Source organism: Camelina sativa, chromosome 16 (assembly GCF_000633955.1).
Source record: "Camelina sativa cultivar DH55 chromosome 16, Cs, whole genome shotgun sequence".
In the NCBI taxonomy this organism is placed as follows: domain Eukaryota; kingdom Viridiplantae; phylum Streptophyta; class Magnoliopsida; order Brassicales; family Brassicaceae; genus Camelina; species Camelina sativa.
In genome coordinates, this window is record NC_025700.1 from 14,403,224 (window position 1) to 14,417,475 (window position 14,252).

The 14,252-nt window shown below is 37.0% G+C and overlaps 2 protein-coding genes across 2 annotated transcripts in view; both read right to left on the reverse strand.

Annotated features, from left to right (window-relative positions):
• LOC104750548 (mannosyl-oligosaccharide glucosidase GCS1-like) lies at positions 3,146-9,187 on the reverse strand. Its single transcript, XM_010472353.2, has 22 exons — positions 8,879-9,187; positions 8,698-8,771; positions 8,335-8,586; positions 8,041-8,209; positions 7,802-7,888; positions 7,628-7,696; positions 7,417-7,513; positions 6,863-6,945; positions 6,602-6,709; positions 6,360-6,481; positions 6,070-6,177; positions 5,920-5,993; positions 5,473-5,598; positions 5,195-5,262; positions 4,719-4,868; positions 4,585-4,638; positions 4,358-4,414; positions 4,096-4,245; positions 3,911-4,002; positions 3,725-3,834; positions 3,555-3,618; positions 3,146-3,482 (listed from the first exon to the last, which is right to left on the reverse strand). The coding sequence occupies exons 1-22, from the start codon at positions 9,185-9,187 to the stop codon at positions 3,338-3,340; spliced, it is 2,568 nt and encodes an 855-aa protein (XP_010470655.1). The 3' UTR covers positions 3,146-3,337.
• LOC104750549 (DNA polymerase zeta catalytic subunit) overlaps positions 9,428-14,252 on the reverse strand; it is a 10,660-nt gene continuing 5,835 nt past the window's right edge. Inside the window, exons 15-24 of the mRNA XM_010472355.1 lie at positions 13,422-13,564; positions 12,685-13,264; positions 12,460-12,606; positions 11,956-12,228; positions 11,681-11,788; positions 11,343-11,548; positions 10,823-11,126; positions 10,124-10,741; positions 9,802-10,005; positions 9,428-9,707 (exon numbers count right to left, since the gene is read on the reverse strand). Coding sequence (XP_010470657.1) covers positions 9,832-10,005; positions 10,124-10,741; positions 10,823-11,126; positions 11,343-11,548; positions 11,681-11,788; positions 11,956-12,228; positions 12,460-12,606; positions 12,685-13,264; positions 13,422-13,564 — 2,553 coding nt within the window. The 3' untranslated portion in view covers positions 9,428-9,707; positions 9,802-9,831. The remainder of the gene's footprint in view (positions 9,708-9,801; positions 10,006-10,123; positions 10,742-10,822; positions 11,127-11,342; positions 11,549-11,680; positions 11,789-11,955; positions 12,229-12,459; positions 12,607-12,684; positions 13,265-13,421; positions 13,565-14,252) is intronic.

The following is a 14,252-nucleotide window of genomic DNA, read 5'->3' on the forward strand; positions in this document are numbered from 1 at the left end:
TGGTTACATTTCCTCATATGAACCAAAGCAAAGAGAGCATTGTCTCTTTTTAAGTTGATGATGTACACTGACTTAATAAAGTGGAGAAAGTGTTCTGTTTGAAACTGATTTCGTGTTGTTGTAATTGTCTCCTCCGTTTGCACGTTTGTTGTAAGATAATGCGGTTTGATTTATTTGGAATTTTTTTAAATGCAATTCGTGTTTCATTGGCAAAGGCAAAGAGGCAAAGCTGATTTGGTTTAAACAATGGCTTACATTGAGAAGCGACTGAGACTTTTAAGTTTTAACTAACAACTTCTCTTCTTTATATTTTATTTTGAATCCAGTAGAGTATTTTTACCTCCAACAGATCTTTATGGAACTTACTGAAGCTTCCAGTGAGGTTAATATTTTATTAGTTGAGGAAAAGAATATCAGAATTAGGTGTTTGTGAATGTACACCACAAAGTTATGTTAAATTCAATCCAAAACCTTGACTTGTCTGAATATTTAATTATTAACTTATATCTCAACCAGATTTTGAAATTACAACAATTTTGGAATTACTCTTACAATGCAAAATCAAACATTATATATTTAGTTATAAAGTAAAAAAGAAAAACGCATAACTAGTTTCAACTATGGTTATCACTCACTCATGTGTGCACAAAGCTTGGCATACAAATCATTAGGATCTTTACCAGCCTCTCATCGTTATCTTCTCGGCAATAATGCCGTTTCGCAAAACTGTTATGGCTCTGAGCCGATGAGTCCATAATGATCATTATCAACTTACCGGCTGAGGACCATGACAGTTTCACAAAACAGCATTATTGGAGAGAAGATAACGATGAGAGGCTGGTAAAGATCCTAATGATTCATATGCCAATCTTTGTGCAACACATGAGTAAGTGACAACTATAGTTAAAAGGAAAGTTGTGTTTCTCTTCTTCCTGTTTAGCTAGATCTTTATTCTACTACTATGAGCTTGGAAAACCTCAAAGATCCAAAGCTAATTGCAGATCTCTAATAAAGGCAAAACGTGAATCCTCCAAAGAAAGTTGCTATCATCACTCATCAGTTGTATGAATGTCCCAACCTGTGCATCAAAACCATCAATCTCTCAGTATATATTTTGTGTCAGCCAGAAAGGAACGTAAAAGAATCGAGTTAATTAGCATTCATCCGTATAATGAACAATTTTTTTTGTAAAAAAAAAACTTAAAACTAATGAAGACAGCAAAGTGTAAACAAAAGCTATATAAGAATCTAGAACTCTAACCTTTAAAACTTCGTAAACCATGATGTTTTCTGGATCTGTGGTGCTGAAAGCGTCTATCAACGGGCGAGTGAGTCTGTTTGCAATAGCAGCAATGGTGCCTAGTAGTACCATCAGAAATATCTCCTATCTGCTTGCAAAATAGTAAAACATTTTATGAAACTATACTATCATCTCCATAATTTTCTTCACTCAAGAAAATTGAAAGTTCTGAAAGAAAAAGAAAAGGGAAGAAAACAAATGTTATGACTTGTGAGTTTCTCCTTAATACGGGTGTTGTATATATAGAGTTAAAAATATTTACCAAGTGGTTGGGCTCATGCATTTTTTGTGTTAAAATAAGAGAATTTTGCACTTACACCCACTTTCTCCTAAACTATTAACATAGACACCCACTTTCTACTATCACTATACTTTCTTTTTGTAAAATTACCACTTACCCCTCAAACTAAACAAACCAACTCTCTTCCAATTAACTTACCTATGTGGATTCTAATTGTAGAGAGAGAAAACAATACATCTTCTTCTTCTTCAACCATGATTCCTCCAATTTATCAACCAACAAAAAAATCCAACTCACCATCCTCCCAATTATTCAACCAAACAATACATTTTCTTCTTCTTTGTTTTGCTTTTGTTAATCCATTGAAAGATAAAAGCTTGTTTTTGTTTCTCTCTCTTTCTCTCTCCCATTCCTTTTCTAAATTTTTCAAAAACCATTCCAACAATAGTGAAAATCCAGAGAAAATGAAATCTTTAGATCTCTTTCCTTATCACTTTAGATTATATGAAATTCGATATGGGTTTTCTTGGTTTTATTGTGATTTTACGGATTAAATGTGGTATTGTGAGTTTTTTAAAAATTAAATTAGTTTTCGTTCAATCTGGGAAAAAGTTTGAGTTTTGTTATGTGAGTGTTATCTATTACTTATATTGTATCCACAAATAGTTATCCATTTGGATAAGTTTGACAAATATTGTATCCACAAATAGTTATCCATGTGGACAAATATTGTACCCATAAATTGCACTATAACCCCGATCAATAATATGTTTCCAAATGGACATGTTGTCATGGACACCTGAATTGATGGGTATTACTTTTATTCTGAATTGATGGATATTACTTCGATAATATGTTTCCATATAGATATGTTGTCATGGACACATGAATTGATTGGTATCCACAAGACCATAAATATATGGATTTGATGTTGTCATTTTACCATAATGTACAATAGTTCATCTAAAATATATTAATATAGATCATAAAATGTAGGAAAAAATTAAATCATAACTTATTGTATAAAAATAAATATATATAACTAGTACAATTAAAGAAAAGGAAGAGAAAAAGAGAAAGAGGAGAGGGAGAAAATCTTTGTCCAAAAAAAAAAAGGTGAGAGAGAGAGAAAGAAAAAGAACGATTCAAAAAATTTTATCCTCCATCAAAATTTTTCTGAGGACAAAATTGTAAAAAAGACATGGACACCTAAACAACAAACTCACAAAAGTATAGAAAGTTGAGAAAGTGGGTTTTTGTGAAAGAAGTTTATCCTAAAGTGGGTGTGAGTGCTAAAATCCCCAAAAAAAAAAGTGAATTAAATGAAAGTAACTTTAGCAGTCTCATGGATATCTCTTCTGTTCAATTGGTACCTGTTCGGTCAAATGGCTAAAAAGCATGAATAAGAAAATTCCAAACTTCTTTTGATATCTCTTCTGTTCAATTGGTAGTGTTCGGTCAAACTCTCTTCCGATATTTGTGAAGTTGGCACTTGATTAATTAGCAGCATTGAGATTGAAAAAGAAAAAACAACAACCTATGGATTTGTTTTATTTTGAAATTTGTTTAATGCAATTGGCGTTTGATTTTTTTTTTCAGTCACATTATCAGTCAAAGACCACAGAATATGGCATAACGTACAAAACTCTGGAACTATACCATCGACCTGAGTTGGATCTGTAACAGTAACACTATAAGTCTATAACCACCATGAGCAAATACAAAAAAGCCCTACATCAAAACTGATCTTCTAACTCATACATGTCTGTAACTTTAAGAGTCGATCCGAAGCGGTTCTAAAAAATAGGATAATCTTCGGACATAATTAACAAGGTAAGCGCAGACCAGCCGGTGAAGAGTCGTGTGCCTTTCCCTGTTCCCTTAACTTGATCATATTGTTCCCAGATGTACCCTGTCTGGTAATAGTTTTTAACCACGTTCCTGTAATTTGTGACATGTAACAAGTTATTATCAAACAAGACCTCTCTATCGCAGATACCAAGTAATATATACCTTATCAGATTGCTCCTTAGTTCCGTGTAAATTGCTCTGGACTTTTCGCTATATGGCCCATCCACTGCAGGATATTTCACACATGGTTAACCGCATGCATATGATGTAATAAAACGTGGAGATCTTCTAGCTCCATGTTGCTGTTCTTTACCATGTGGGTAGAAAAGTACCTTTAGAGTAATGGTGCAGAGAAGAAAGAATCATGTAGTTCATGTTCATCCAGATAGGACCTCTCCAGTATGGTGCATCATGCTCAGTGTTACGTTTCATATACATAGAACTGCATCAAAACAATGTTCTTTCTTATCATTGAAGAAAAATAATTTTTTTGAGTATGTTCGTTCTTGTGAGCTTACCTGGTTTTGGCAAGTGAAACTAGTCCATAGTCACTCCATAAGATGCTCCTATTTGAAATGAGATCGAGCTGTTTCTCGAGGATTGGAGAATCCTATATCGACCAAAAGTATGTGACAATTTAGATCAAGAAGTAACTGATCCATAAGGGTTTTAAAGATCATTGAAATATTGGCCAAACACTCACTGGTGGGATGATTCTAGACATAAAGGGAAATAAGCTGACATAACCCACGTGAGGAACCAATTTTAGCTTTGGCTTCCCATACGTCTTCCTTACAAGCTGTCGAGATAACTGACCATTTTCTTGAATTACCTCTTTCCGTATCAACTTAACCTGTGGATCAATCACCGAACATGTGGTTCAACGAAAAGAGTGAGAATCTTACGTTCTTCTTCTATATGACAAAAACTGACACTCAATCTTAAATTTATGAAGCGTCTCTTACTTTTTCTGTATGATTACCAAAGTCAAAGTAAGCCCCATGGTCACTATCATAGTGCATCTGCTCAGAAATTAAACATGAATGAGAAAAGGAATAGTGAGGAGAAAAAGTTAATGTGATACTCTTTGAGAGAGAAATCATGTTTTTAATAATCAACTTATTTACATAGAACAACGTTAAAGAAAGTTAAAAGAAGTGAAAAAATTGTTGACATCTGATAGAGGATATACCTGATTCAGAAGATTAAAGTTTGAAAGCAACTTGGCAGTTGAATTGTAATCCTCCTGCAGGATTTGTTTTTTATATCAGTAACATGTAAACAAAAATAGGAGAGACATCCCTTTCCTTTCCATCTTGTGCTAACCTTTGAAAGTTTATCTTCTATTCCTAAAAACTCTGTGATGGAATGCATGCAATCTGCAGCGAGGTACATCCAGCATCTAAGATCAACGTGCCGCTCATCTTCACTTGGGTGCGAAGCGCGAGGATAATCATCCAGCCCCGACGAAAGTGTCTGCAGGAGATATAAAGACATCAGATGTATCCCCAAGGATCTGTGAACTGAACTACCATATCCGCAAATAAGCAACTGACAAAGTAACAATCCTACAAAAATAGGTCGGCTCACACACACCCAAGGAATTCTGAGAAATCTTGTCGTTAACAAGATTATACCACAGGAATTTTTTTTTCTCAATCATTGTTATCATATATTGATAAAGAGGACATGGATAAACCTCAGAGAAAACCTTATAACTTGACATTCGAGACTTGCAGTCTATGTGAGGGTTAAAACTAGAGCTTTCAGTATCATTTTTATGATAAACCAAGAAATAGTACCTTAGGGTTAAGTTCTCGAATTGTTGTATTGTCTCTGCCATGCCAAAAGTAGCTTCCTATCTCCTTGCCTAGTGTTTAACCAAGTCATGACAAAATAAATGAAGTAGCCATTCTTAGCATATTAAGGCTGTAATACCAGTTAAGTAGAAGAACTCGTCTCATCTAGTGTATCTAGATTAACAACTAGGGATCCAACATTGATTAGTAAAAGATACTGCAAATCTAAAACACAGAGCAGTTGAAGACTGAAATTTTTTATAAATTAACCATGGTGTTACCTGACTGGGAAGTATTAAACCACTGAAACCATGCATCTAAGCGTACAGAAGCCCGCTCAAGGAATGACAATACTTCATCCCTTTCTGACGCAGTAAACTTTTCCATCCTTATAGCATCTATTAGATCTGGAAAAAACGATTGTCAAAATATGGAACTGAATTGATTGTGAATCCTTTTTTATCCTATCTTTACCAGTGAAAGCACTTTTATGATCTTGGCAACAAACTTCTAAACATCTAATTGTAATCGGAACAGAAATATTAGTAAAACAAACAGAAGGAATATGATTACAATAATTCTGATTCCCTATCTTATATAACTGCTGGTCAAGGATTGACATCAGAATAAACTTATTTGTATGGCCCAATTCCCAAGGGCTTACATGAAACAAAAATGAGCGCGATGACATAAACCGTCGTAGAGGTACAAATACAACAGATTCTTACCGCGTATCACCAAAAAAAGTGTTGGTGGATTGCCATTACTCGGATACTGAACTACGAATTCCTCTGGAACCTTACTGCAGTTAAAACAAATCTCAAAAACCATTACAACAAAAACTATGACTACCCCGGTTAGTGAGAGAGTGTAAATACCTCAGAGCTTCAGCACCCAAAATCTGCTCACGTGGAATCCATCCATCTATGTTTAATAGGTCTAACCAGTGTCCAACGATATCCAAGGTTATACGAAAATCCCAGCGCCTGAGCAAAGCACACACAACATAGTCCAAAGAATGATCAACTAGTGGGATGATTATAGCTTGCAACTTTGTGCTAATATTTTATCAAACAAAAGTGGCTTTCAGAAATTCCATCTAAGAAACAATCACAATAGAATCATATCAAAGAAATCTTCAGCATACGAATGATCAACAAGAACGAACCAGATTAACAATTGATGGAATCCTTCGTCCCACAAAAACCCCCTAGGAAAAAAGGGCCGGCTTGGAACAGCTGTGTATAGCTCGGCTGGCCAATACAGCAAGAAATTATTCCGACTTTCAGGCTGCAATAGAAGGTAGTAAGTTGTATGATTCTGTGAGAGGTCCAACCTAGTTTGCAGATGGAAGAACGTAAAAGGGATATAAATATTAATAAACAAGACGCAAGATGCAAGTAAACTCGCCTGAGCACTTTTAGAAACATAAATTTTCGATTGACCATAGAAGTAACCAATGCCCCCAAGCATGTTTGCAATAGCAGTCTTGCCAACTCCCAAGGTTTCTGAATCATGCTAGAACAACAAGAAACAGAGAATGAGATCCTCATCTTTGCTATTAACATTAATTTGGATGGATGCAAATTATCAACTACATGAACATTATGACATTTATTAACATGGGTAATTGAAGTATGTAGATTTTAAAAGAAAAACTTAGAAGCATACCTTTTCCGAAAGGTTGAAGCATTCCTCAAACTTTGTATCAAATTCTCTATGTTTCTTTTTAAGTAGATCAGAGAGTGGCAAACCTACATGGAACATACCTAAAACTTAGAACAAATACAATAAAAGTAGACAAAAACAACGATATAAACATTAAGCTCATGCTGTCAGAGAAATTTTTAAAAAAATGGAAGTTCTACTGAATTGACCCATAACAGATACATATAACTAGTAGGAGGGACACTTAAAACACACAGAAGCCAGACATAAATTTCAGAGTAGTGTTCTTAATCTGAGCTATGAAACTCAAAAGGCAAGCTGTAACAAACTCATTGGCAGACAAGAAGTTCTTCCGTACTCAAACTCGAATGCAACTCACATACACAAACTAAGGTTAAGAAAATTCAAACACAAATGCAAATTCTTCCGTGCATAAACTCAAATGCAAGTTCTTCCAAACTCAAAAACTCAAATGCAAGTCATATACACAAGCTAAGTTTAAGAAAATTCAAATTCATCATTAATGATGCTTGGTAATAACAGGAGGCTTACGAAACCTGAGAGACTTGACAAACGCTTTTCCACATTTGAACTTTCTCCTTTGATTCCGGAGACAAAGGGTATATCAATCGTAAATGGTAGCTTCCCAGAAATCTGTTTGACAAAGGATATGCTGTCATTGGACACAGTGAAACATATTGATCATAAGAACATTCGGTATATTTATTCAACACTATACATGCAAACATCTTCATCAAGACTGATTACCTGAAAGATGTAAATGTTAGAAGAATCCTCTGATGTGTCAGAGAGCTGAAGTCGTCCAAACTTTCTTGCCTGAAAAAATACAAGCCAAGAGACATGTAAGCATGTGGTCTTAACAGAAAAACAAAATACCTTGGGCTCTTTCAAAATGAGTTATGAGCTCGAAAATTAGCAGACCTGCAGAGCAAGATTTTGCTGAACAAGATCAGACAGATTATATATGTGAGGCGTCTTGAAACCGGAATAATGTGTCTCAAGCTGATTCTGCAAACGAAGAGCAATTAAAATGGACATATATCCAGATGAGCATCATACGAAACATAACAGAAAATATCAAACCACCCACAGATCCACTTCCAGCAGACACAGCTCCAAAATTCTAAGAATTTTATTGAGCACTTTTAATCACAAAATACCTGTGATTTTAAGTGTATCTGCCAGTCTCCTACATCTTCACGTGAGCCCGAAACCAGGAGAGAGCTTTTTTCAAAATCTAAATTATCGTGGCCTAAATTTAGAACATTGCCACCTTCATCAGCCAAGTAAAAGAAGAGATGTGCGCTTCTTTTTGCACCATCATTCAACCTAGTTAAATCCCAATATGGTCAAGGAAAAGAAAACCTAGTTCAATATTATCTATAAGCCAAAATAACAAAAGCTGACACAGTGAAGAAAAACATAGTACATTACTAATGTATCTCAGAAATTACCCTTTATCTTTGACATCAATCCGAACAGCCCAATCCCCACCATAACCAAGGCTGTCTTCCTTTGACTTAACAAAACTTGTCTCCAATATCATATCGTTTTCAACCAGCTCCTGCCGCCCAAAATCCCGCCCATTATGTTCTCTCCAGCCAAATGTACTTAGATCATCAGAGTTTTCACAGAAGTGACGCATAACATACATTTCGTCTTTGACACCAAGCCACATCAATCCAGCTACCAAGGACTGTGGTGTTCTGCATTACCATGTACAACTTATTTTGCAAATAGGAACTCATCTGAGCCTCACAGTGAAAGCAACAAAGACATATCCGAAAGTAGAGTCATTCACAGTGAAAGTTACATACCTGGCTCGAACTCCAAAATAAACATGAGGACGATAAGTTCCCCAGTACAAGCTCTCTTTGTGATCGCCCTGAAACTGATACATATACGAATCTTTCCAATTCAATTACTCAAAAACAACAACAGCGAAAGTTAAAAGAAAACGAAACGAAACGTGGATATAAGAAGAGATTAGTGTAGTACCATAGACAAATCCATGAGTTTCGGAGCAGGAAAAGGAGTGATAACCCTAGGCTTCTGAGACTCATCGAACAACAATCCGCGGCTAACGAGCTGATTGATGACGAAGTAGATGAATACAATCCCCAAAATGATTAACGCAACCAAAATCTTGAGATTCGTCTTGAACGCACCGATCGACACAAGCTCTTTGCCTTTGCCTCGGCGGATACTCGAAGGAGGGTAACTAAGCGAATCGCTTCCTTCATCGCCGCCGGGAAATGATGTTGATTTGATTCGACCACGCGCGCTCCGACGGCTTGTTCCGGTCATCGTCGGAGTAGTAGACTAATCGGAAAGTAAAAAATCAAAAATGAGTTTGGGTCACGTGATTGCTAGTTCGATCACTGGAACTGTAGGTAGAGAGAGAGAGTTGACTTTGACCGCTTGTGATTGGTCCATAGGTAAAATATAATAATCATCTTTTTTTTTTTTTTTTTTTTTTTTTTTTTTTTTNTTTGCTCAAAGGCATATGAATAAAATTGGAGTCGTGTTTAATTTGCTAATTTGCAATTATGGTCTCTAAGCATCTTTTGTTATGAACACAGAAATATAATTATTTATATATATACTCAGCTGTGCTAGAGTTACAACAACACACATATCTACATGCTCATTGAACAACATGGTTAGTGGCTGTACTGTACTATCAACAAACATACTCACACGCCCTTGACGAAATTGCTCTTTGATCACAAGTCACAACCATATAGAAAGAAACACCAAGGTGATGATCGACCATAGTAGCTGATACTTATTAACTTACGAGACACCATGCAGTTTGCTCAAAATCCTGCAAATACAAAATACACAACGTTGCTTAACAGGATGAGCTTGTTTTAGATGTCAGTTTGAGTGGAAGAACGCATGGAGCGGAGTTTGATTACTGGTTTTTTTAATTGATTTTCGCGACAAGGTTAGAACCACTCAGCCATGCATTTAGGGTAAAGGTCACTCTCTGTAGCAATGGAGGCGAGGCCACGAAGCTCTTTCTGAACTTTCCGTCTCTCGTAAAAGACTGAACAAGCTAGGGAATTGCATTTCACTCCGCATTGCACAACCCAGTCTCCCCCACCACAGTGTCTGCATATCTGCAAAATATAATAATATAAAGAAAGATCAAGGGATAGACCAAGAAAGTTGGAACTGAATGCATCTATAGAGATTCTGTAATCAGTTCATATAAATATTAGATGTTGGAGTACTTACCGTGGCTAGGTGTTGCATCTCCCTCTCCAATTTTGAAGTCTTCCAAATCATGGTTGCTGCAGAAGCACTTTTATTCTTGAGGCACCGGTTGCATAGCCGAGCAGATTCCTGAACCACTTCCCCACACAAGATGCAATTTTTCGAGAGATAAAAATAATCAATTCGAGCTTTGTGCGAGTTTCTAGAGTTTAAGGGACGTTGACCAAGGGAAATTCTGGTGGCACGGGGCATCTCCAAAAACCACTGGTTTAAGTCTGCACCGACAAGTCCAAATACCCTTTGCAAAGCTGGTATAATTTGTTTGTTGATGTAGTATAAGTCATTCAGTCGGTAGGGTGTATCGATGTCCAAAAGAACCAGTGGGTCCACCACCATATCAACTAGTCGAGCTCCTGGCTCCCCATGAATCACAACATAAGGCACTCGTTCAGCATAGCGTGGCTCTGTCCGAGGGTCTGCTCTCATTGATTTGGTTGCCACAATAGCTGCTGGAGGAAGGAGTGAAGAGTCTCTTGTGCTATAAGTCCCCAACCGAACTTCTTTTGCAAAGACAAAATCTTGGAGAGACACTCTCCCTGATAGTATCCGCTTCCACTGTCTATACAAGTATGTCTTAACCTGCACAACGAATAGAGAAAAGCAGATATAAGCCACTGCAGTTTCAGCTGATAATATGAAAGAGCGCAATACAATTTGTACCTTAGAGATGTTCTTCTTTTCAAAAAAGAGTCTCAACGATTGCTCCATCGTTTTTGCAACAGCTTCACAAGTGTCTCTTCGAACAGTTTCTATACCTTTTGCATCAAATATAGGCTCATTCTGATCGGGACTTTCATAACTGTACCCAACATAGCGCTTCTTCGTAAGAAGGAAACAAGGGTGATAGACTTTCTCCATCTTTAAAGTGACTGGGTGTGGGTTCATTTCAGATATTGCAGATGCAATCTCTTGTCCGACTAAAAAAGCTTCTTTTACAGTCCGTCCCTTGAGGAGGACAAACATACTACACAAGTAATTAAAATGCATGAGGCCACATGGAAGAAGCAAATAAAGAAACTGCGATACATACTTGCCAAGGCTGCTACAATGACCACAATAAACCCTGGTTATACTTTATTTTGTAGGAAGTTAAAATAGTGCCACCAAAGATGGTGGTAAACTTAAACTGGGTTTCAAATCTTGCATTCACTTTATCCAGATTAGTAGATATGGAAATTACCTATCAGTGTCACCATAAACAACTCTAGCGTTCCATTTATCATTGGCATTGACGAACGAAATTGCCTTCTCAAGTGTGCTACGACCACACTGGACAATACTATCTGCCAGCTCTGCACAAGGCATTCGACCACTGAAGCCAGCAGCAGTATAACCATAAGTCACATTTGCTATCAGCTTTAAAGCAAGCTGCCTCGCATTAAATATCTGAAAGAAGACACTGTATACTATCAAAATGGTAAATTTCATGCTGGAACCAAAAACTTGGGCCACTCTCACATTAGCCAATCATCCCTAGTCAAAAAAATTAGGAATGGACCCTGATCAAAATAACCATACCCGGTGAAGAACTGCTTCTGAAGGAGTCAACTTTTTCATTGCTTTTTTCACCATTATTCTTGTAGATAAAATTTCATCTAGCAGCCTTGGTAAAATTCCACTACGTACCTATATGTAGGCAGAGAAGGTGATGACTATGATTAAGCTAATCAAGAAAAGGATCCATCGACGCAAAAAACAATGACGCTTTTGGGAAATAAGATAATTTGTTTGTCTTGAATATGATGACTTTACATTCAAGATTTAATTTTCTCAAGAAAAGCAATGCAAATTACCTCTGGTGGCACGTACATCACACTGTTTGGGGTCTGCATGATCTGATTTAAATCCTGAAGAACATCAAGGTCTAGAGAGTATGAGCTGACCCCAAGGGTGTTCATCTTCAAATGTGCAAGTTTTCCGAGACATGTAGAAAAGCACAAATTATATGCTATAATCATTGAAGGGTAGAGAGATTGAAAATCCAACACAATAACAGGATCATCGTAGAATGCAGACTCTGGTTCCATCACAAGAGGTACACATTCCATAGCTGGCTGAGAGGCAACCTACATGATCACATGGTTTAGTTAGGAGAATGCTAATGAGTAAGGAAGGGGATGAAAAGATTATGAAACTTTACTGCAAGGCATTTGTTATGGAAGCTAGCATGAGGAAAAACAATCTATGGTCATAAACAAAACGAGGGTTCACCAACCCATCGTTTAAGGTCGGACGCCTGGTTGATAATCCACGAAACATTAAATGTAAATCACTTGGAAGTAGCAGATAAAACAAACCTGTTGGTTTCCTGGAGATATAGCAAGATAATTTTGTGTATGTGCTAATCTTAAAAGCATGGATTCCACTCTGTACTGGGAACCTCGGGAGAGAACTGAGAAAAATTCTATGCCAAAAACACGTGCAAGTTCTGACGTACGATTTATCTGCAAACGATTTTAGTAGAATAAACGACTTGCACATATATAATTCACTATGTACATCAAATTGAAAATGTTGCATACCATGTCAAGTTGGCTCAGAATCTCAAGGTTCAAATTTGCTCGGCGAATCACATATTCTATGCATCGATATCTTGCACCAGCAGGACCACTTGAAAACCATTCTGTCAATACTTTATAGGGGATTGATGGAATCTTTTGCCTCAAAACAGCCTCTGACACAGCTTCAATCGTGTACATGTTAAGTTTAACTTCCCCGCGAATCAAACGCCATGCATTGAGAACAATTCGACCTCCAACATGAACACCACTAGCATGTGTGCGGCCCCACTCGTCCTCAATTACCACTTCTTCTACTTGAGCAGGACCAGCTACCAACGGATCTGGCAGTAGACTATTACCAAGCTTTCTCTTATCTGAATCATTTGTCGTGGTCGGGGATGGCGTCCTAGATATATTATTGAGAAATCTTATACCAAGCTGTGCAGCCCTTTCAGCCAAATAACCAATGGATCCACCCTGTATATCCCAGCCCAAAAGAATATCTGGATCCCATTTACATAAGGTCTCAATGAAAAAACTGAATAGTTGCCTCTCTTCAACGAAGACAGACAACTTGCATCCAGATAAGCCATCAACATTCCTGTAGTGAGATAATAATAACAATAACAAGATTGAAAAAGCATACTGGAGTACGAAAATGATTGAAGTTCAAGGTAGCATTAAAGATATAACAATAGCACGAATACATCAGCTGCAGTATTTTAAAGAATCCAAAATAAATGAATCTGGTATATTACCTCTGATCAATGCAATCTGGACTAAATAAAAGCACAAATACTTCAGTTGCAAAATTATCGTCATTCTGCACGACGAGAGCTATGACATTGACAGAATCAAATCGTGGATCAGGTCGCAGGTCCCCTCTAGACTCTGCATAAACCTATAAGTTTACAGATATTAACATGTATTAATGAACCATTTCCCAGAAAACATCATCTTCACTACAGAGAGCCTTTTGGTACAGCATTAACAAAAAAAAATAAGATAAGCTTTAGAGGTCAAAACTCCTTAACGAGCTGATTTTGTCTTTCTAAGTATCCACAAGCATTAAAAAAATCATTACTCAAGTAATTGCAACATCATCCCAGTGAAAACAAAACATTGATTAGCTCACTGTGAGGCTCGAGGAATGAAAACTGTAGCATGAGACTTTCAGTTTTTTTTTTATCTTCGCAATGAGTTGTATTACATGAAATGAGGATTCCACAGTCTATAAACCATTCAAACTCTCCATGCTTAAATCTATGCGTGCAAAGGCCATTAGAGGACTTTTACAGATTGATTAGCTTCATAAAGAAGAGGGTTAAGTTAAAGCACCTCTATACTCAGCACTGTAAGCTGTTGCCCTGCCCCCATGCTCGCAGGATCTCGGAATCCAATTTGACTTAAGGGAGTGGGCCCTGATTTCCCATCAGGACCTGAAATCTGAGACATCTCTTGGGAAACACTAGTCTGAAAGTTAAGACTATTTCCTTTGTGTTTCAGTTCTATATCAGACTCTGTATAAGCATTTGATTCTGAATTCTTATTATGCTGCTGCATGTGCTCAGACACAGACATCACATTAG